A 23,655-nucleotide genomic window follows, 5' to 3' on the forward strand; every position below is an offset into this window, starting at 1 on the left:
GGAATCTCTTTCTGGGTCTTAAAGAAGACCCACCAAAATTTAGATAGGCAGGTTGTGGGGGACAAGGCCTTCCCTCCTGGTAGAATGGGGCGACCCTACTCGGGGCTGAATACTCAAGCAGTCTGGGGGTCCATGAATGGAGCAGAGTCCTCGTGTGGGAGATAATTATCTCCAGCCAAACCCCCTCTACACCCAGCCAGGAAACACATCCCGGATACAATGCCCACAGGTTTTGGGGTGACTGGATTTATCCATCTGAAAATCTCTGATGTAGCTAATAGCTTAAAATGTTTACCTTAATCCTCCTTTCCTGTGTTTCTAATTTAAAACTGTTCATTAAAATAAATATTGGCTATCAAGTATACTAAAATCCATGAGTTAACAGTGATTTTTTTAAAACCCGTTTCTAGTGCCGTTTCCAAGATGGCCGAATAGGAACAGCTCCAATCTACAGCTCCCAGGATGAGCGACGCAGAAGACGGGTGATTTCTGCATTTCCAACTGAGGTACTGGGTTCATCTCACTGGGGCTTGTCAGACAGTGGGTGCAGCCCACGGAGTGTGAGCCGAAGCAGGGTGGGGCATCGCCTCACCTGTGAAGTGCGAGGGGTCGGGGAATTCCCTTTCCTAGCCAAGGGAAGCTGTGACAGATGGTACCTGGAAAATCAGGACACTCCCACCCTAATACTGTGCTTTTCCAATGGTCTTAGCAAACAGCACACCAGGATTATATCCCACGCCTGGCTCGGAGAGTCCCATGCCCACGGAGCCTGGCTCACTGCTAGCACAGCAGTCTGAGATGAGCTGCAAGGCAGCAGTGAGGCTGGGGGAGGGGCGTCACCATTGCTGAGGCTTGAGTAGGTAAACAAAGTGGCCAGGAAGCTTGAACTGGGTGGAGCCCACCGCAGCTCAAGGAGGCCTGCCCACCTCTGTAGACTCCACCTCTGGGGGCAGGGCATAGCTGAACAAAAGGCAGCAGAAACTTCTGCAGACTTTGAAGAGTAGTGGTTCTCCCAGCACGGAGTTTGAGATCTGAGAATGGACAGACTGCTTCCTCAAGTGGGTCCCTGATCCCCGAGTAGACTAACTGGGAGACAACTCCCAGTAGGGGCTGACTGACACCTCATACAGCCGGGTACCCCTCTGAGACGAAGCTTCCAGAGGAAGGATCATGCAGCAACATTTGCCGTTTTGCAATATTTGCTGTTCTGCAGCCTCTGCTGGTGATACCCAGGCAAACAGGGTCTGGAGTGGACCTCCAGCAAACTCAACAGACCTGCAGCTGAGGGTCCTGACTGTTAGAAGGAAAACTAACAAACAGAAAGGACATCCACACCAAAACCCCATCTGTACGTCACCACCATCAAAGACCAAAGGTAGACAAAACCACAAAGATGGGGAGAAACCAGAGCAGAAAAGCTGAACATTCTAAAAATCAGAGCGCCTCTTCTCCTCCAAAGAAACGCAGCTCCTCACCAGCAATGGAACAAAGCTGGACAGAGAATGACTTTGATGAGTTCAGAGAAGAAGGCTTCAGACGAGCGGTAATAACAAACTTCTCCGAGCTAAAGGAGGATGTTTGAACCCATCGTAAAGAAGCTAAAAACCTTGAAAAAAGATTAGACGAATGGCTAACTGGAATAAACAGCGTACAGAAGACCTTAAATGCCCTGATGGAGTTGAAAACCATGGCACAACAACTACGTGATGCATGCACAAGCTTCAGAAGCCGATTTGATCAAGTGGAAGAAAGGGTACCAGTGATTGAAGATCAAATGAATGAAATGAAGCAGGAAGACAAGTTTAGAGAAAAAAGAGTAAAAAGAAATGAACAAAGCCTCCAAGAAATATGGGACTATGTGAAAAGACCAAATCTGTGTCTGATTGGTGTACCTGAAAGTGACGGGGAGAATGGAACCAAGTTCAAAACACTCTTCAGGATATTATCCAGCATAACTTCCCCAACCTGGCAAGGCAGGCCAACATTCACATTCAGAAAATACAGAGAACGCCACAGAGATACTCCTCGAGAAGAGCAACTCCACGACACATAATTGTCAGATTCACCAAAGTTGAAATGGAGGAAAAAATGTTAAGGGCAGCCAGAGAGAAAGGTCGGGTTACCCACAAAGGGAAGCCCATCAGACTAACAGCGAATCTCCTGGCAGAAACTCTACAAGCCAGAAGAGAGTGGGGGCCAATATTCAACATTCTTAAAGAAAAGAATTTTCAACCCAGAATTTCATATCCAGCCAAACTAAGATTCATAAGTGAAGGAGAAATAAAATCCTTTACAGACAAGCAAATGCTGAGAGATGTTGTCACCACCAGGCCTGCCTTACAAGAGCTCCTGAAGGAAGCACTAAACATGGAAAGGAACAACCAGTACCAGCCACTGCAAAAACATGCCAAATTGTAAAGACTATCAGGGCTAGGAAGAAACTGCATCAACTAACGAGCAAAATAACCAGATAACATCATAATGACAGGGTCAAATTCATACATAACAATATTAGCCTTAAATGTAAATGGGCTAAATGCTCCACTTAAAAGACAGACTAGCAAATTGGATAAAGAGTCAAGACCCATCAGTGTGCTGTATTCAGGAGACCCATCTCACGTGCAGAGACACACATAGGCTCAAAATAAAGGGATGGAGGAAGATCTACCAAGCAAAAGGAAAACAAAAAAAGAGCAGGGGTTGCAAACCTAGTGTCTGATAAAACAGACTTTAAACCAACAAAGATCAAAAGAGACAAAGAAGGCCATTACATAATGGTAAAGGGATAAATTCAACAAGAGCTAACTATCCTAAATACAGGTATGCACCTAATACAGGAGCACCCAGATTCATAAAGCAAGTCCTTAGAGACCTACAAAGAGACTTAGACTCCCACACAATAATAATGGGAGACTTTAACACCCCACTGTCAACATTAGACAGATCAACGAGACAGAAAGTTAACAAGGATATCCAGGAATTGAACTCAGCTCTGCACCAAGTGGACCTAATAGACATCTAAGAACTCTCCACCCCAAATCAACAGAATATACATTCATCTCAGCACCACATTGCACTTATTCCAAAATTGACCACATAGTTGGAAGTAAAGCACTCCTCAGCAAATGTAAAAGAACAGAAATTGTAACAAACTGTCTCTCAGACCACAGTGCAATCAAACTAGAACTCAGGATTAAGAAACTCACTCAAAACCACTCAACTACATGGAAACTGTACAACCTGCTCCTGAATGACTACTGGGTACATAACGAAATGAAGGCAGAAATAAAGATGTTCTTGGAAACCAATAAGAACAAAGACACAACATACCAGAATCTCTGGGACACATTTAAAGCAGTGTGTAGAGGGAAATTTATAGCACTAAATGCCCACAAGAGAAAGCAGGAAAGATCTAAAACTGACACCCTAACATCACAATTAAAAGAACTAGAGAAGCAAGAGCAAACACATTCAAAAGCTAGCAGAAGGCAAGAAATAACTAAGATCAGAGCAGAACTGAAGGAGACAGAGACACAAAAAACCCTTCAAAAAATCAATGAATCCAGGAGCTGGTTTTTTGAAAAGATCAACAAAATTGATAGACTGCTAGCAAGACTAATAAAGAAGACAAGAGAGAAGAATCAAATAGACGCAACAAAAAATGATAAAGGGGATATCACCACCGATCCCACAGAAATACAAACTACCATCAGAGAATACTATAACACCTCTATGCAAATAAACTAGAAAATCTAGAAGAAATGGATAAAATTCCTGGACACATACACCCTCCCAAGACTAAACCAGGAAGAAGTTGAGTCCCTGAACAGACCAATAACAGGCTCTGAAATTGAGGCAATAATTAATAGCCTACCAACCAAAAAAAGTCCAGGACCAAACAGATTCACAGCCAAATTCTACCAGAGGTACAAAGAGGAGCTGAGTACCATTCCTTCTGAACCTATTCCAATCAATAGAAAATGAGGGAATCCTCCCTAACACATTTTATGAGGCCAGCATCATCCTGATACCAAACCTGGCAGAGACACAACAAAAAAGGAGAATTTTAGACCAATATCCCTGATGAACATCGATGTAAAAATCCTCAATAAAATACTGGCAAACCAATTCCAGCAGCACATCAAAAAGCTTATCCACCACGATCAAGTGGGCTTCACCCCTGGGATGCAAGGCTGGTTCAACATACGCAAATCAATAAACGTAATCAATCACATAAACAGAACCAAAGACAAAAACCACATGATTATCTCAATAGATGCAGAAAAGGCCTTTGACAAAATTCAACAGCCCTTCATGCTAAAAAGTCTCAATAAACTAGGTATTGATGGGACATATCTCAAAATAATAAGAGCTATTTATGACAAACCCACAGCTAATATCATACTGAATGGGCAAAAACTGGAAGCATTCCCTTTGAAAACTGGCACAAGACAGGGATGCCCTCTCTCACCACTCCTATTCAACATAGTGTTGGAAGTTCTGGCCACGGCAATTAGGCAGGAGAAAGAAATAAAGGGTATCTAATTAGGAAAAGAGAAAGTCAAATTGTCCCTGTTTGCAAATGACATGATTGTATATTTAGAAAACCCCATCGTCTCAGCCCAAAATCTCCTTAAGCTAATAAGCAACTTCAGCAAAGTCTCAGGATACAAAATCAATGTGCAAAAATCACAAGCATTCCTATACACCAATAATAGACAGAGAGCCAAATCATGAGTGAACTCCCATTCACAACTGCTTCAAAGAGAATAAAATACCTAGGAATCCAACTTACAAGGGATGTGAAAGACCTCTTCAAGGAGAACTACAAACCACTGCTCAATGAAATAAAACAGGACACAAACAAATGGAAGAACATTCCATGCTCATGGATAGGAAGAATCAATATCGTGAAAATGGCCATACTGCCCAAGGTAACTTATAGATTCAATGCCATCCCCATGAAGCTACCAATGACTTTTTTCACAGAATTGGAAAAAACTACTTTAAAGTTCATATGGTTTAAAGTTCAAAAAAGAGCCCACATTGCCAAGACAATCCTAAGCCAAAAGAACAAAGCTGGAGGCATCATGCTACCTGACTTCAAACTAAACTACAAGGCTACAGTAACCAAAACAGCATGGTACTGGTACCAAAACAGAGATACAGACCAATGGAACAGAACAGAGCCCTCAGAAATAACACCACACATCTACAACCATCTGATCTTTGACAAACCTGACAAAAAAAGAAATGGGGAAAGGATTCCCTATTTAATAAACAATGCTGGGAAAACTGGCTAGCCATATGTAGAAAGCTGAAACTGGATCCCTATCCTTACACAAAAATTAATTCAAGCTGGATTAAAGACTTAAATGTTAGACCTAAAACCATAAAAACCCTAGAAGAAAACGCAGGCAATACCATTCAGGCCATAGGCATGGGCAAGGACTTCCTGACTAAAACACCAAAAGCAATGGCAACAAAAGCCAAAATTGACAAATGGGATCTAATTAAACTAAAGAGCTTCTGCAAAGCAAAAGAAACAACCATCAGAGTGAACAGGCAACCTACAGAATCGGAGAAAATTTTCACAATCCACTCATCTGACAAAGGGCTAATATCCAGAATCTACAAAGAACTTAAACAAATTTACAAGAAAAAAAATCAAACAACCCCATCAAAAAGTGGGCGAAGGATATGAACAGACACTTCTCAAAAGAAGACATTTACGCAGCCAACAGACACATGAAAAAATGCTCATCATCACTGGCCATCAGAGAAATGCAAATCAAAACCACAATGAGATACCATCTCACACCAGTTAGAATGGCGATCATTAAAAAGTCAGGAAACAACAGGTGCTGGAGAGGATGTGGAGAAATAGGAACACTTTTACACTGTTGGTGGGACTGTAAACTAGTTCAACCATTGTGGAAGATAGTGTGGCGATTCCTCAAGGATCTAGAACTAAAAATACCATTTGACCCAGCCATCCCATTACTGGATATATACCCAAAGGATTATAAATCATGCTGCTATAAAGACACATGCACACGTATGTTTATTGCGGCACTATTCACAATAGCAAAGACTTGGAACCAACCCAAATGTCCATCAATGATAGACTGGATTAAGAAAATGTGGCACATATACACCATGGAATACTATGTAGCCATAAAAAAGGATGAGTTCATGTCCTGTGCAGGGACATGGATGAAGCTGGAAACCATCATTCTGAGCAAACTATCACAAGGACAGAAAACCAAACACCACATGTTCTCACTCACAGGTGGGAATTGAACAATGAGAACACTTGGACACAGGGTGGGGAACATCACACACCGGGGCCTGTCGTGGGGTGGGGAAATGGGGACGGATAGCATTAGGAGATATACCTAATGTAGATGAGGAGTTAATGGGTGCAGCACACCAACATGGCACATGTATACAGATGTAACAAACCTGCACATTGTGCACGTGTACCCTAGAAGTTAAAGTATAATGAAAAGAAAAAAAAAACAATTCTACAAATAGGAAACATATGCACGGTTATTCACTAGGGAGATCTGTAACAGTGAAACACTAGGAACAGTCTCAATGTGCAGCCGGGTACCCTGCTGCCTGCAGAGGGTCAGGCCACACAAACCAGCACCACAGTAACAAACTAACCGTGGGCCAGGTGCGGTGGCTCACACCTGTGATCCCAGCACTTTGGGAGGCCAAGGCGGGTGGATTACCTGAGGTCAGGAGTTCAAGACCAGCCTGACCAACATGGAGAAACCCCGTCTCTACTAAAAATACAAAACTAGCTGGGGTGGTGGCGCATGCCTGTAATCCCAGCTACTCAGGAGGCTGAGGCAGGAGAATTGCTTGAACCTGGGAGGTGGAGGTTGCGGTGAGCTGAGATCGCACCATTGCACTCCAGCCTGGGCAAGAAGAGCGAACCTCCGTCTCAAAAAAAAAAAAAAAAAAACAACAAAAAAAACACGAAACTAACTGTGGCGAGCCCCATGGGCAGCTGTGCAGCACGGGGCACGGGCGATATGGTGTCTTTCACACACCCCACCCAAGGTGCCCCTGGCTGCGGGCAGAGCCACAGGGTGTGGACACCTGAGGTGTGTCCAAAGGGGACCAGGGGGAAGGTGGAGAAAGCTCTACTGAGAGGCAGAAACCAGGACAGAGAGGGTGTTTCCAGAGTAGGGGATGCCACAGTGGGCCAGGAGAGCAGTGTCATGTGACTGAGTGGGGGCGGCAGACAGCCACAGTCCCGGGCAGACAGCGGGAAGAGGAGCTTTGGTGACAGAGGATCCACATGAGGGTGGCTGGAGGGGACTCCAGGAAGATCTGGGAGGAGCTGGAGATTTCCACCACAGAGCACCCTGGTGTGTGAGCTGCCTGAGCTAGAAGAGCTGGCGGGAAGGCGGAGAGGGATTTGGGGGCTAGAGAAGTGTGAAGCGAGGAGGGATGTAGGTGCAAGCACTCTCCTCCAGGGCCCCGAGCACCAGCCACTACAGAGAAGGGTGAGGGAACAGGGCAGCTGCAAGTGTGAACCAAAAAGCCTCTCCAGTAAACGGAGGAAGTGCCGAGGTCAGGAAAGCTTGATGTCATGGGTTTGGTTCGCCCCCTTCCATGGCCTGTCACACTCCAGCAAAAGTCTCTTCCCAAAAAACCACCCATGAGCACACGTGCCAGGCTGCACCTGCTCCCATGCACATCCTCTGCTGCCCAGAGCAGGCACCAGGGGAACTTGAGCCCCAACCCCCACGAAGCAGCAGGCACCTTACCTAGCGATGGCAGAGCACTCGATGTGCCAGCCCGGCCTCCCGGGTCCCCAGGGAGAGGCCCAGAACACCTCCTGGGGTTTGGCTGCCTTCCACAGGGCGAAGTCACTGGCATGACGCTTGTCAGAGTCCGCTGCAGATGACAAATGGTACATCAGTGGGAAGAAGCTCAGTCACCCCACCACAGATGCTCAGACATTCACCCCCACCACAGAAACCCAGACAGTCACCCCCACCATGGAAACCCAGACAGTCACCCCCACCACGGAAACTCGGACAGTCACCCCCACCACAGAGACCCAGACAGTCACCCCACCATGGACACGCAGACAGTCACCCCACCACAGAAACCCAGACAATCACCCCACCATGGAAACCCAGACAGTTACCCCCACCACAGAAACCCAATCACCCCCACCATGGAAACACAATCACCCCACCACAGACATGCAGACAGTCACCCCACCACAGAAACCCAGACAGTCACCCCACCACGGAAACCCAGACAGTCACTCCACCACAGAGACCCAGACGGTCACCCCACCATGGACACGCAGACAGTCACCCCACCACGGAAACCCAGACAATCACCCCACCATGGAAACCCAGACAGTCACCCCACCACAGAAACTCAGACAGTCACCCCCACCACAGAGACCCAGACAGTCATCCCACCATGGACACGCAGACAGTCACCCCACCACGGAAACCCAATCACCCCCACCATGGAAACACAATCACCCCACCACAGACACGCGGACAGTCACCCCACCACAGAAACCCAGATAGTCACCCCATCACGGAAACCCAGTCACCCCACCACGGAAACCCAGACAGTCACTCCACCACAGAAACCCAGACAGTCACCCCACCATGGAAACATAATCACCCCACCACGGACACGCAGACAGTCACCCCACCACGGAAACTCAGTCACCCCCACCAGGGAAACCCAGACAGTCACACCACAGAAACTCAGACAGTTACCCCACCACGGAAACCCAGACAGTCACCCCCACCACGGAGACCCAGACAGTCACCCCACCATGGACACGCAGACAGTCACCCCACCACGGAGACCCAGACAGTCACCCCACCACGGACACGCAGACGGTCACCCCACCACGGAAACCCAGACAATTACCCCACCATGGAAACCCAGACAGTCACCCCACCACAGAAACTCAGACAGTCACCCCCACCACGGAAACCCGACAATTACCCCACCATGGAAACCCAGACAGTCACCCCCACCACAGAAACACAATCACCCCACCACGGACATGCAGACAGTCACCCCACCACGGAAACTCAGTCACCCCCACCAGGGAAACCCAGACAGTCACACCACAGAAACTCAGACAGTTACCCCACCACGGACACGCAGACAGTCACTCCACCACGGAAACCCAGACAGTCACCCCCACCATGGAAACTCGGACAGTCACCCCCACCACGGAGACCCAGACAGCCACCCCACCACGGAAACCCAGACAATTACCCCACCATGGAAACCCAGACAGTCACCCCCACCACGGAAACATAATCACCCCACCACGGACATGCAGACAGTCACCCCACCACGGAAACTCAGTCACCCCCACCAGGGAAACCCAGACAGTCACACCACAGAAACTCAGACAATCACCCCACCACGGACACGCAGACAATCACTCCACCACGGAAACCCAGACAGTCACCCCACCACGGACACGCAGACAGTCACCCACCACAGACGCCCAGTCACCCCACCACGGAAACCCAGACAGTCACCCCCACCACGGAAACCCAGACAGTCACCCCCACCACGGAAACCCACAGTCACGCCACCACGGAAACCCACAGTCATGCCACCACAGAAACCCAGTCACCCCCACCACGGAAACCCAGACAGTCACCCCCACCACGGAAACCCACAGTCACGCCACCACGGAAACCCACAGTCATGCCACCACAGAAACCCAGTCACCCCACCACGGAAACCCAGACAGTCACCCGACCACGGAAACCCAGGCAGTCACCCCACCACAGACGCCCAGACAGTCCCCCCTACCATGAAAGCCCAGACTGTCACCCCACCAGGGAAGCCCAGGCTGTCACCACCACCTCACCCCCATCACAGAAGCCCAGATAGTCACCCCCACCAGGGAAACCCAGCCAGCCACCCCGATGGAAGCCCCTCCAGCTGCCGGTGGGCAGCACGCCCCACGCTGTGTCTCTTTGAAGGAGCCTGCACTTCTCGCTCACTCCTGTTTCACCCACGTGAGGGACAGGAGCACAGGCAACACTTTCATCTCAGATGCACCAGCGCACAGGGAGAGCTGGGTGGCCGGGAACCCTCAGAGGCTCATTTCTCAGGAATGTACTGTGGACCGGGTGGGGTTTTCCCATTTTTCCTTATTCTGTCTTACGAGAAATGCTCTGCTTATCAGTAACTGAGTTTCAGGGTTGTTTTTTCCAAAAAAAAATACTAATCACACAGAGTGAAAGGTGCGTGATCCTGTCAGGTAACGCAGCTGGTGGACCCGAGTCTCTGAGCAAGGTGCCTGTCACCGTGTGGCGAGGCTGCCAGTGGCGCATGCTCACCAAAACCCGCTGTCCCATCTGCCCAGGACAGGCACATCCCTTGTGCACAACGTCCCAATATCACCCTTTCCACCCGGGAGCACAGACACAGGCGTCTATCACCTTTGATGAATTTAAAGGCATGCAGACACAGATACTTTTTCTGGGTCATACTGGACAGGCTATGTTTTCATTACTAGTCATTTTAGTAAGAATAACATCCTCTGGGCACCCAAGCAAACAGAACAATTCCTACATAGTGCATGGCAAATGAGAGCATCAATAACACCTTATGCCGAAGGAAAATACTTAAGGACAGAAAATGCGGCCAAGGACTGTATTTCCAGACAAACTGACTTTGAAGTAGAAGGCAGCACACTATCATCCACAGGCACAAATTCAGGGAATACTGTCCCCGAGAAAGGGCTCTTCCTTCAGAAAGTGCTGGGGAATAAGCTTCAAAAACAACAGGTAAAAAGCAGACCTGGAGACGCTGGGAGCGGGGAGAGTGGACGGGGCTGCAGGAGGCAGTGCAGGCGGAGGCTGGGCACTCCGACATATGGACACGCAGGGCAGGGAGGAGGCACATGCATGGGAACCTTCTAACCGTGGTCAAGCCTCGGGCAGGGCTGGTCCATGATGGACTATAGCAGGTGGACACCCACTGGGTATCCTGTCACACCTGGTGTCCTTAAAGGATAGGACTTGCCACAGGGGAAAAGGGAACCACACATGTGAACAGACAGAGGGGTTAATGAAACCCCGTGGCCCTGAATTTGAGTATCAGTGTGACCTACGGAGCAGATGCGTTCATTACCTCAGTCTACGGGAGAGGCCAGGAAACAATGACAGATGGCAACAATGACAGATGGCAACAATGACAGATGACAACAATGAGTATCCGTGGTGCCCACGCTGTGTTCTCAAAACACCATTTCCCATTAAAAGTAAAATGGGAGCTGGCGCGGTGGCTCACACCTAGAATCCCAGGACTTTGGGAGGCTGAGGCGGGTATATCACCTGAGGTCAGGAGTTCGAGACCAGCCTGACCAATATGATGAAACCGCGTCTCTACTAAAAATACAAAAATCAGCCAGGCGTGGTGGCAGGTGCCTGTAATCCCAGCTACTGTGGAGGCTGAGGCAGGAGAATTGCTTGAGCCCGGGAGGCGGAGGTTGCAGTGAGCTGAGATTGCGCCATTGCATTCCAGCCTGAACAACAAGAGTGACATTCTATCTCAAAAAAAGAAAAGAAAGAGAAAGAAAGAAAGAAAGAAAAAGAAAAAGAAAGAAAGGGAAAGGGAAGAAAAGGGAAGAAAGAAAAGACAAGAAAAGAAAGAACAGAGAAAAATGGGGCTTCCAGGAGAAACAGCTTATTTTAAGATGAGCCAGGAATATCTTACCATATCAGATAGCCACAAAACTATCAACTACAACAGGGCTGAGTGTAAGGGACTCGGGAGCAGCTCCTACCAGCAAAAGAGGGGGCAAGCCGAGGCTCAATACGTGACGGCAGCAATAGATTAAAACGGCACGTGCACTGAAGCCCACGAGCTCTCAACAATGAAAGAACATGAACTAGTCACCGCCAGAGAAAGATATGGAAGCCAACTCCTTATTTTGAAAACTGGTAAGTTAAGGAAAAGGTCCTGCCTTTCTTATACAAACTGTACCACTGAGTAACCAGATGACAGTCTGCCTGTATAAAAGTATTCCAGCAAATGCGCCAGGCGCGGTGGCTCACACCGATAACCCCAGTACTTTAGGAGGCTGAGGGGGGTGGATCACCTGAGGTCAGGAGTTCAAGACCAGCCTGGCCAACACAGCAAAACCCCATTTCTACTAAAAATACAAAAATTAGCTGGGTGCGGTGGCGTGCCCCTGTAATCTCAGCTACTCTGGAGGCTGAGGCAGGGAGAATTGCTTGAACCTGGGAGGTGGAGGTTGCAGTGAACCGATATCATGCCACCGCACTCCAGCCTGGGCAACAGAGCGAGATTCCATCTCAAAAAACAAACAAACAAAAGGTATTCCAGCAAATAAAGCAGAATGGGAGTCGCACCACCATGCAACCTCTTTTTGTAGTGAAGGATCTAAGCCTAGAGCGGCAAGGGCTGCTGACACACAGATAGGCAGAGCCCTTACGTGTCTCCTGGTGAGGAATACACCATCTACAAAGTAGCCTTCTCCAGAAACTGGATTAAGCCTCTACATTTTGCAGAAAACACACAGGACAGAGGGAAATGTTACAGACACTCCAAAACTCAGAGCAAGCGAAACCCCACTGGGGGAACCGTGAGACACATGACGTTTCTCCCTCAAACGAGCAACAGGGGGAAACAGCCAGGGGAGGAACACATGGACTAAAAACAAGAAGACACAAATAGAAAACAGCTAAGGCTAAGTGTCGTGTTAAGGGACACGTGTTTGGGCAATAAACCCACTCAGAAAAATGAGGAGGTGGCCGCTGTCAGAGTTAGGGCAGTAGTTGCCCCCAGGGCAGGGCAGAGAGGCTGGCAGGCAGGGCAGGGGAGGCTGGCGGCCAGGGCGTGGGACCCAGAGGACTCAGGTGCCTTCATTCCCTTGCCATTGTTGTCTCCTTCCACTAGGGGGTGACCGCAGGGTCTCCACTGAACACACATTCACTGAGCTGGGCATTTTTGTTTGTTTAGTAGAGACAGCAAGGGGTATCACTACATTGCCCAGGCTGGTCTTGAACTCCCAGCCTCAAGCGATCCGCCCACCTTGGCCTCCTAAAGTGCTGGGATTACAGGTGTGAGCCACCATGCTCAACCAAGCTGGACATTTTTTAATGGTGTTTTCTATTGTTGCGTTATTACAACAATTTAAATTGAAAACTAAAATACAACACCATTGCTTTGGAAATAACATACACTAAGGCATTAAAATTTTTTTTCACCATATGTAAAAATGGTGGTTTTATTATCTTTGTTTTGTGTAATTCTATTTCCTAATTTTGTACCATTATAAATTATATAAATATGTTGCTTTTGTATAAGAAAATATTTTTTATTTTAAAAAGCACTGCTGTGAAGATGTGGAATGACAGGGACTCATTCCTCACTGGTGGGGATGCAAAATGGTGCAGCCACTCTGGAAGAAGCTGGGCAGTTTCTTACACAAATAAGCCTCTTTTCAGAGGACCCAGCATTGTGCTCCTTGGTATTTGCCCAAATGAGCTGAAAATCTGCACGTGGATGTTTACAGCAGCTTTATTCATAATTGTCAAAACTCAGAAGCAGCGAAGATGCCCTTCAGTAGGTGAGTGGGTAAGCTGCTATAAATTCAGACACTGGGATGTGACTCAGTGTTACAGAGAAACGAGCTCCCAGCCATGAAAAGACATGGAGGAAAATTACTGTGTTTTCCTAAGTGAGAGAAGCCATTCTGAGAAGGGTGCACAGTGTATGACTCCAACTATATGACATTCTAGAAAAGGCAAAACTAGAGACTGTGGAAAGACCAGTGATTTCCAGGGATGGGAAAGAGGGAGGGATGAGCAGACAGACCACACAGGATTTTACAGGGCAGTGCAAGTATCCTGTGTGATGTTGTAACGGTGGAAACATGTCACTATACATTCACCCAAACCCAGAGCACACAGCGCCGAGAGTGAACTCTGATGCCAACTCCAGTCTCTGGACAAAGCTGATGCATCAATGGTGGGGGATGCTGACAGTGTGGGGGGCGGTGTGGAGGGTAGCAGGTTAGACAGGAGTTCTCCGTACCTTACTCTCAAATTTGCTGCGAAGCTAAAATGGCTCTAAAAAAACAAATCTATTAAATAAATAATTTTAAAAAACCTTCCTGATGCCAGAATATACAACTCTCAGAAACCTCTCCTCCACATGTGTAAGCAAAGCCCACACGGCCTGCTGGTGGCCACGCCTCACACGTGGATGATGTGGGCGTCTGTGTTCCGGCCCGTGCGGGGAGCGGGACAGGACACCACGGCGGGGGAAGGAAAGAACCTGAGGGGTCAGTGCTACGGATGGTTAGGATTCATCGGCACAGTTCATGGGGCAGAAAGACAGTGCCTAAAACCAGAAATACCTTGAACAATCTTTGGGGTCTGTCCCTGTTATTCTTGTTTGATTCCCTTAAACAGTATCCTTTTCAAATTATTTTAAATTTAGTTCCATATACTGCGCTTACTATTTCTTCTCCATAAAAATGTTTTGACCTAATAACTCCCTGGAACAGAATAGAGCAAGGAAGAGATTCAAACAGATTGGAAGTTTAACACACAGTAAGACACGTATGGGAATTAAATGTACGGTAACAGCAAAACACAGAAGAATGTGAAAATACGATGTACGTGTATGAGGTTTTCACGTGCACTGAAAACCCTGGGGAGGAAAAAGGAGACGGTGACCAGCACTGTCTCCAGGGACTGGAGCCAGGCACGCTGGGGGTGGGGGTGGACGCCCCCCACTTGCCGTTTGAACTTTATGCCTCACAAGCTGGAGCCACCGAGAAACCACATTAAATTTAAAACACAGCTGTGACCCGGGTACGGCCAGTGTCTGAGCAAGTGGAGGGGTCTGCGCTCCAGATCTCATCTCCCCAGAGCTGAGACCCGAGGCAGAGGTCAGGGACCCACAGGGCTGAGCCCGGCCAACCCACCTGCCTCTCCGACTGGACCAGGGACCACGCTGACCAGTTTGCCATACTTGTCTCCTCTAGACTTCAGATCAAAGTAGACATTGCCTGTTTATAAAGACAATTATGAATTCATCACTTCTCAGTCTGAATATCAGCATATTAACAAGCTTAACATCTAACAAGTAATTAGAATTTAAATACAGAACATAGCATTTGGCCCCCATATACATATATAGTATTTACATTTTTATAGACAGGGTCTTGCTATGTTGCTCAAGCTGGAGTGCACTGGTACAATCACAGCTCACGATAGCCTTGAACTCCTGGGCTCAGGCAGTCTTCCCACCTCAACCTTCCCAGTAGGTGGGGCTACAGGAGTGACACCATGCCTGGCTTAATATATTTGTTAACCAGAATTAAAAACAATACTATATGATAAATGCATGATTTGGACACATCATGAATACACAGATATGAAAGTGAAAACACAAATGTAAGTTCTCTGTAAACTATTGAGACAAGTATTTAATCAGAAAAAAGAAAAGTGTTATCACTGACCTTCATTTAGATCTTGTGCTTTGTGTTACACACCAGCTAACAAAGACACTCTTTCTTTACTTTATGTTACACACCAGCTAGCAAAGACACTCTTTCTTTACCCAGTCATCTTCTAAAACTACCTTTTTACTCAGATTGAAAACATCATCTGGCTGGGTGCAGTGGCTCATGCCTCCAATGTCAGCACTTTGGGAGTCTGAGGCAGGAGGATTGTTTGAGCTGAGGAGTTCAAGACCAGCCTGGGCAACATAGTGAGACCCCATCGCTACCAAAAAAACACACAAAAAATCATCTGCATACTGAAGTGTCTGTGAGGCTGAGCGCCAAGGTCCACTTTGCAGACTGAGGTCAGAACCTTCGCCAGAGCCTCCTGCAAGCCTGGGCTGCCCTTGCCCCTTCCACCACAAAGCCTAAGAAAGCAGAGCTGGGGAGGAGGCGCTCAGTGTGGGAGCTCTGTCAAGAAGAAAGCGCTACCAACCCATGCTCCAAGGCTGCCAGGCTGCAGCCGCTGTGTGTTCCAGGCCATGTGTCTCCCTAGGAAGGAGGCAATGCTCATCCGGGCTGTGACTATGGCCATTCTCAGTACCACAGATCCGCAGCCACCATCCAGCACCCTCCAACCACATAGCAGCATGTAGCTGTCCTCAGGGCCCAGGTGTGGGTGCAACTTTTAGCCTTTACAAAGTTTGAGTCTTCACATTCTTTTTTACTAATGCAGTTACTAATTTGCATCAGTACTGTCCTTACTGCGGACACTGGTCTTGGTAAGATCGAGGAAACTTTGCAACTGGCAAACACAAGCTGCACCCAGGACCTGCCTCATGTCCTCAGCCTGGATGTCCCCCTCCTGTCCTCTGGTTCATCCCCAGCACTGAGTGCCAACTTAGTGGTCAATCCTGAATGACCAGGGAGGACGCTGCAGGGACAGGGCAGGGTTTTCTGTTGAAACGTCACCCGGCTTTGTTTGCCCAAGCCACCCTGGCCTTTCCTCCCACCAGTGACCACTGTGCTCAGAAAACCCTGCCCTGTCCCTGCAGCGTCCTCCCTGGTCATTCAGGGTTGACCACTAAGCTGGCACTCGGTGCTGGGGATGAACCAGAGGACAGGAGGGGGACATCCAGGCCCTGGGAGCTGCTTTCTATGAAGTCAGAATACAAACAGTGCTTTAAAAGCGCTTCACTGGAGAGAAACCACTCCCTTAAATGGTGGAAACATTCCCCCTTCACTTTGGTTTATGTTATCAATTTGCTGAACAAATTGTTTTTCACCAAGAGTTCAAAGATCAAATTACAACCAAGCCCTTGTGGAACTGTCACAAAGTCCAAATTACTGGGGTTTGAGTGAATGTAAGTGTATTTTGAATTAATTATATTTATACTATCATTAAATTGTTTATAATAAAACACAATAACAAAACAACAAACAGCATTCATTCCTCAAGCCTGTGAAGATGAGAATCCCTAAAGACTCGTGAACATTCATCAGTTTATTCCTAAAATGGAAGCGCAGGCCCACATATCTTATTTCAAGTTACACGACAGCAAAAAATTAATTCCTGTGTTTTCTGGTGTAAACTCTAATTCAACCACCTAAGTCCTTTAAAAAAAGATTTTCTTGGGAGGCTGAGGCAGGAGAATTGCTTGAACCTGGGAGGCGGAGGTTGCAGTGAGCCGAGATTGCGCCACTGCACTCCAGCCTAGGCGACAGAGCAAGACTCTGTCTCAAAAAAAAAAAAAAAAAAAGTTTTTCTTTGAAACAAAATCTAAATATACCACATTAGAACAAGTAAAAAGCTACTTCCATACAGAGAGCCTACTGAGCAGATCCTCAGGGCCTCACGTGTTCATCTTACGCTCCAAGTAGGACCCAGGAAGGACAGGAACGTCCAGGGCAGTGCTTCATGCTTTCTGACTCATTGCAACAAACATTCAATACCTGCGTATCTTCAGCCATGGGCTGGATACTCTAAGGCATCATTCAATAAAGCAAAAGGTTTTTATGGTCTGAGAATTTATGATCTAGATGGGGACAAAATATGAATACATTAAACAGCAAACTATGGCAGTGCAGAACCGGCTGCCAAATGGTACAGCAGAGATATCAAGGCTGAGAAAGTAAGTTCACTTTCAACTGTGCTAGGTGAAGGAGAACTTCATGGAGAGATGAGGCTGTGGTCAGGGTTTGCGGCCAGGATGGGTGGGATTTAGTTCAGATTTATGGCGATGCTTCATCACCAAAGCAGCAAAACAGCAGGACGCCAGCCTTGCCTGGGGGCCACCAGACAAAGATCAGCATCCGCAAACCAACGAAACCACCTGCAGTGAGCAACATGCAAATCTAAACACAGACTGCTCCACAGGAAAACTGACCTGTCAGAGTCTTGAAAGAGTCTACATGTGCTTACCCAGAAAAAATGAAAAAAAAAAAAAAAAAAAAGAAAGGAAAAAGAAAGAGGAGGGGAAAAAGTGAGGAGACTAAACCAACAAATGCCCATGCAGCACATGCCCTGGGGACAAGTGAGTATATTTAATACGCAGAGGACACGCGAAGCTAGCCAGAAAATCTTCATCGTCTTAGGTCTGACCATGACATCTGGACTCCTTTTATGCAGAGATGCATGTTGAAGTGTCACGCCTGACACGACTGAACATCTGCAACTCATGCTTTTTTTTTTTTTTTTTTTTTTTGAGATAAGGTCTCGCTCTGTCTCCCATGCTGGTGTGCAGTGGGACAATCATGGTTCACTGCAGCCTCGAATTTCCTGGGCTCAATCTATCCTCTCACCTCAGCCTCCTGAGTAGCTGAGACTACAGGAGCACGCCACCATCCCTAGCTAATTACCTCAGCCTCCTGAGTAGCTGAGACTACAGGAGCACGCCACCATCCCTAGCTAATTACCTCAGCCTCCTGAGTAGCTGAGACTACAGGAGCACGCCACCATGCCTAGCTAATTTTTATATTTTATTTTTGTAGAGAAGGGGTCTCTCCATGTTGCCCAGGCTGGTCCTGAACTCCTGGACTCAAGTGATCCACCTGCCTCTGCCTCCCAAAGTGCTGGGATTATAGGTATCAGCCACCACGCCCAGCCCTGCAACTCACTTTTTTATTTTTATTTTTTGAGACAGAGTCTTGCAATGTCACCCAGGCTGGAGTACAATGGTGTCATCTCGGCTCACTGCAAACTATGCCTCCTGGGTTCAAGCAATTCTCACGCCTCAGCCTCCAGAATAGCTGGGACCACAGGCATGCGATACCAGGCCTGGCGGATTTTTTGTCATCTTAGTAGAAACAAGGTTTTAACATGTTGCCCAGGCTGGTCTCAAATTCTTGGCCTCAAGTGATCCACCCGCCTCCACCTCCCAAAGTACTGGGATTACAGGCGTTAGCCACCACGCCTGGCTCTGCAACTCACTTGTTTTTTGGGGGAGGGGTGGGTGGGGGGACGGAGTCTTGGTCTGTCACCAGGCTGGAGTGCAGTGGCGTGATCTCGGCTCACTGCAACCTCCGACTCCTGCAACTCACCCTTAATGGCCTGTGAAAAAACGATAGCCAAACAGACGGGGGTGACCTGGGCTGACTTTTAATAAGATGAGAGCAGGTCCCTGGAGGTACTGTGTTTGTCCCCAACTTTTTGTTAGGAAAATACCTAAACAAAGATGAAATAACACCACAACAAACACCTGTACACCTACCACCTAGATTCCACGACTGTTACCAAGACTAGCTGTCCAGATGTTCCCCTCTCCCCGTGACTGGAAAAGATTTTTAGAAAGAACTAATTCAACCATTTCGCAAAGAGACACAATATTGTAGAAAACCCCACAACAGCTTTGCTGTTGGAATCGTATCAAGACAGACAGTAAATTTTAGTATGTTCCTGCAACTCATAAATACATCCAGTTTCTCCAAATCCCAGTAATGTTTTAGTTTTAAGAACATAAACCAGCTGGGCACAGTGGCTCACGCCTGTAATCCCAGCACTTTGGGAGGCTGAGGCAGGTGGATCACAAGGTCAAGAATTCGAAACCAGCTTGGCCAACATGGTGAACCCTCATCTCTACTAAAAATACAAAAAAAAAAAAAAAATGTAGCCGGGCATGGTGGCACGCACCTGTAGTCCCAGCTATTCAGGAGGCTGAGACGGGAGAATCACTTGAACCAGGGAGAATCACTTGAGCTGAGATCGCACCACTGCACTCCAGCCTGGGTGACAGAGTAAGACTCAGTCTCAAAAAAAAAAAAAAAAAAAAAAAAAAAGGAACATAAACCCTACCTTTTGCCGTTGAATAAGCGTGCCCACGAGCAATGATTCCTTCAATGAAAGAAATTATCTGAGGAATATTTTCGGTTACCCTCAGGTACACTGTGGGTGGGAGAACCTGCAAGGAAGTGGAGACGTGACCGTGTTTCCCTTGTGAGAAGTACAGGTCAGCCAGCACCAGCTGTCACTGCTCACGCCTGTCACCCTCATGGCAGGAACAACCAGCCCCACACTTTACCTTCAGGGCTGCCATGTCCTGCTTGAAGTCTTCCTCATAAAGACTGGCGAGGGAAGCAGGGGAAATATTCATCTGCAGAAGGATTAGATGTGCACGTTAATGAGTCTGGGGCATTCGCAACAGAACCACCCAGCCACAAGAAAGCCCACGTGCACAACACGACAGCAAATGTACCCCGGCCACCTCCGGTGCCTCGGCCTCGGTTTGCCCCTGCCCACTTGCCAAAGAGGGGGAACTCATTTTAGGTACTGAACTGTTACTAGTAGCTTAGCTAGAAAAAAAGGCTTATTGACCTTGTCTTCTGGTTAGAGAAGAAATAATGTCACAATTTCCATTATATAGTAAAAAACAAACCAGCTGGGTGCAGCAGCTCACGCCTGTAATCCCAACACTTTGGGAGGCCAAGATGTGAGGATCGTTTGAGCCCATGAGGTTGAAGCTGCAAACAGCCATGATCGTGCCACTGCAATCCCATCCTTGGCAACAGAGCGAGACACCATCTCCGAAACAAAGACAAAAATAAAGTAAACTAGAAAACAAAACATACCAAGGATCCTCCACTTTTCTAAGACAAGGGCAAAATCATACTAGTCTAGTCTGTATGATAAGAAACTATGTTCCTATCTTATCCCTTAATCCTCAGGAGAAAAGAAAAATAGTCAAAAATATACTAAAGAGGAGGCTGGGTGTTGTGGGTCATGCCTATAAATCCCAGCACTTTGGGAGACTAAGGCAGGTGGATGACATGAGGCCGGGAGTTTGAGACCAGCCTGGCCAACATGGTGAAACCCTGTCTCTACTTAAAATACAAAAGTTAGCCAGGCATGGTGGCGCACACCTGTAATCCCAGTGACTCAGGTGGCTGAGGCAGGAGAATCGCTTGAACTCAGGCGGTGGAGGTTGCAGTCAGCCAAGAAGGTGCCACTGCACTCCAGCCTGGGCAACATAGCAAGACTCTGTTCCAAAAAAAAAAGAAAGATTAAAAAGGAATCTCTAAAGAAATATTTTGAAAGTAATTTAACACACTACAACTGGGATTTAATGGAGTACTCATTCCTTCGGGTCCCATGGCTGGGTTTCTGGAGATAGATCACCAAAACAGTCCAATCAATTCCGAATGTGGGGGCCTTGGGGGCATATATCTGTAGCCCCTGCCACATTATCCAAGGAGGCTGGGACACAAGACTAGGTTTGCTCATGTTATTTCATAATTTCAATGAAAAACTCTACATGAACAGATGCACAAGATGCTGTGAAGCTCTGGAATGGAGCCGGGCATCATAACTGCTGGTCCTGCTCAAGTGGCCCTTGGGCCTCCCAAGCCCAGCACCTGCCACCTGCTAGTCTCCCCGAGCTGCTCCACGCAGCCTAGGGGAACCAAGTCTCCCCATTTCACAGGTGAAGGAATTACCACTCCAGAATACTGAGAAACTTTCTCAAGCGCAACGCCACACGTGGGGCCAGGTCCCAACCATGTGACCCTGAGACCCAGGGCTCTGAATGGCACAGTCAACCCAGAAAGCCCCACCAAAGAATACTCACTGAAGAAAGCAAGCTGGTGAACTATGCATTGCTACCCAGGTGTTGTTTATGCTTTGGGGTCTTGGGCAAATCAATAATCAAACCTCTTGGCCTTCGGTTACTTTACAGCATAGAGATATTCTACCTAATAATCCCTTAGACTGCTAGAAGAACCACTGTGTATATATGGGCAGGACAGCTTTGTAAAAGAAAACATTACATAAATATCACATTAAAGAGAGAAAATACACAGCACCTAGCACATAGCTGGTACTCCAAAACATTTCAGCCCCTCTTCTGCGGTATAGCTTTGTGGCAAAGCAGACCTTTACAACAATAAATCAGTTAATGTATGTCTATCCAGGGGACAAAAGACCAAACGAAAAAACCCAAAAGTACTGTGTTTTGTTGCCGCTTCAGAAGTCTCAAATTCCATGCAATTTTGGGCCTAAAGATCAGTGGGGTGGCCGGGTGCGGTGGCTCACGCCTGTAATCCCCACACTTTGGGAGGCCGAGGTGGGCAGATCACGAGGTCAGGAGATCGAGACCATCCTGGCTAACGTGGTGAAACCCCGTTGCTACTGAAAATATAAAAAATCAGCTGAGCGTGGTGACAGGCGCCTGTAATCCCAGCTACTCGGGAGGCTGAGGCAGAATTGCTTGAACCCAGGAAGTGGAGGCTGCAGTGAGCCAACACTGCCCCACTGCACTCTACACTGGGTGACAGAGCGAGACCCTGTCTCAAAAAAATAAAAAATAAAATAATAAAGATCAGCAGGTTGCTTAATCTATATTTTTCTGCAGAGGTAATTTATTGCCAGGAGAAGTCAAATGGCATAAAGGGGTGCCCAGACTTGGCTTTCCTCCCAGAAGGAAAATACTGTGACCAGTTTTCCCACAAGCATGAACGTGGTTACATATATATATTTGCATCTTTTTCTTGGAATCCCCAAATGCAGCCCATTCCACACTCTGCTCTGTGCTGCTGGCTTCTCTCCCTCACAGCACACAGAAGCCTGGGGGTCCGTCATGCTGGACACACTGAGCTGCCCTGCTCCCTCCAAGGTGGCCTCTACTCCCCCTTGCAGATGTGTCGCTACGTGCTTACCCGGTCCCGTCCCGATGCACATCCCATCCTCACCACTACAAACACAACTGTGCACCGGTCACTTCGCAGCAGCCCAAGTGTGCCTGTGAGCTACACTCCTAGGCGGGACACAGAGGGCACAGGCTCATGGACTTGGCCGCTCCTGCAAGCTGCCTTCCAGGAAAGCTGTGCCAGCCACACCCGACCAGCAACACCTGGAGGTGTCTGTCTTCCTCTGCCCTCACCTGCAGGGTCAGCCAACTTTCACGTGGTGTCAGTGTGACAGCTGACAAGTGCTTTGCTCTTTAAGCTTTTACCTCTTTTATTTTGAGCAAATCTGAACATCTCGCATGTTTAGGAACTATCTGCGTTAAATGTCCTGTAGTTATCCACGCCTGTGTTTCTATTGAGTGGTATAGGTCTTTTTCTTATTGGATGTTAGGAATTCTTTTTTTTTGAGACAGAGTTTTGTTCTTGTCCATGCTGGAGTGCAATGGTGTGATCTCAGCTCACTGCAACTTCCGCCTCCCGGGCTCAAGCGATTCTCCTGTCTCAGCCTCCCAAGTAGCTGGGACTACAGGCACACGCCACCATGCACGGCTAATTTTTGTATTTTTAGTAAAGACGGGGTTTTGCCTTGTTGGCCAGGCTGGTCTCGAACCCCTGACCTCAGATGATCCGCCTTCCTCGGCCTCCTAAAGTGCTGGGATTACAGATGTGAGTCACCGTGTCAGGTGAGAAGTATTTTTATATTAAAGAAATTAACATTTTATCGCTGATATAATTTCCATTTTTCCACAGTTTTTCAACTTTATGGTTGTTTCATGAAGTGTAAAAACTGTCATTTTTATACTTAGCAATCTTTCATATTTCTGAATCTTTTCTCATAAATGGCTTCTGGATTTGGAAACATACTTACAAAGCCTTCCCCAATATGAGGCTATCCAATTTGCCTTGGGGTCTCTCTTATATTTAAATCTCTGACCTGCCTTGAATGTGGCTGTGAGGCCTCTATC

The 23,655-nt window shown here is 47.5% G+C and overlaps 1 protein-coding gene across 6 annotated transcripts in view; it reads right to left on the reverse strand.

Moving 5' to 3' along the window:
• Positions 1-23,655, reverse strand: part of CARS2 (cysteinyl-tRNA synthetase 2, mitochondrial) — a 73,246-nt gene that overhangs the window by 28,059 nt on the left and 21,532 nt on the right. For all 6 annotated transcript variants that reach the window (XM_063651148.1, XM_054445862.2, XM_054445863.2 and 3 more), the window contains 4 exons: positions 20,032-20,103; positions 19,806-19,911; positions 14,996-15,079; positions 7,788-7,917 (listed from right to left, as the gene is read on the reverse strand). In XM_063651148.1, the coding sequence (XP_063507218.1) occupies positions 7,788-7,917; positions 14,996-15,079; positions 19,806-19,911; positions 20,032-20,103 (392 nt within the window). The remainder of the gene's footprint in view (positions 1-7,787; positions 7,918-14,995; positions 15,080-19,805; positions 19,912-20,031; positions 20,104-23,655) is intronic.

The sequence above is a fragment of the Pongo pygmaeus genome, chromosome 14 (genome assembly GCF_028885625.2).
Source record: "Pongo pygmaeus isolate AG05252 chromosome 14, NHGRI_mPonPyg2-v2.0_pri, whole genome shotgun sequence".
NCBI classification, from domain to species: Eukaryota; Metazoa; Chordata; class Mammalia; order Primates; family Hominidae; genus Pongo; species Pongo pygmaeus.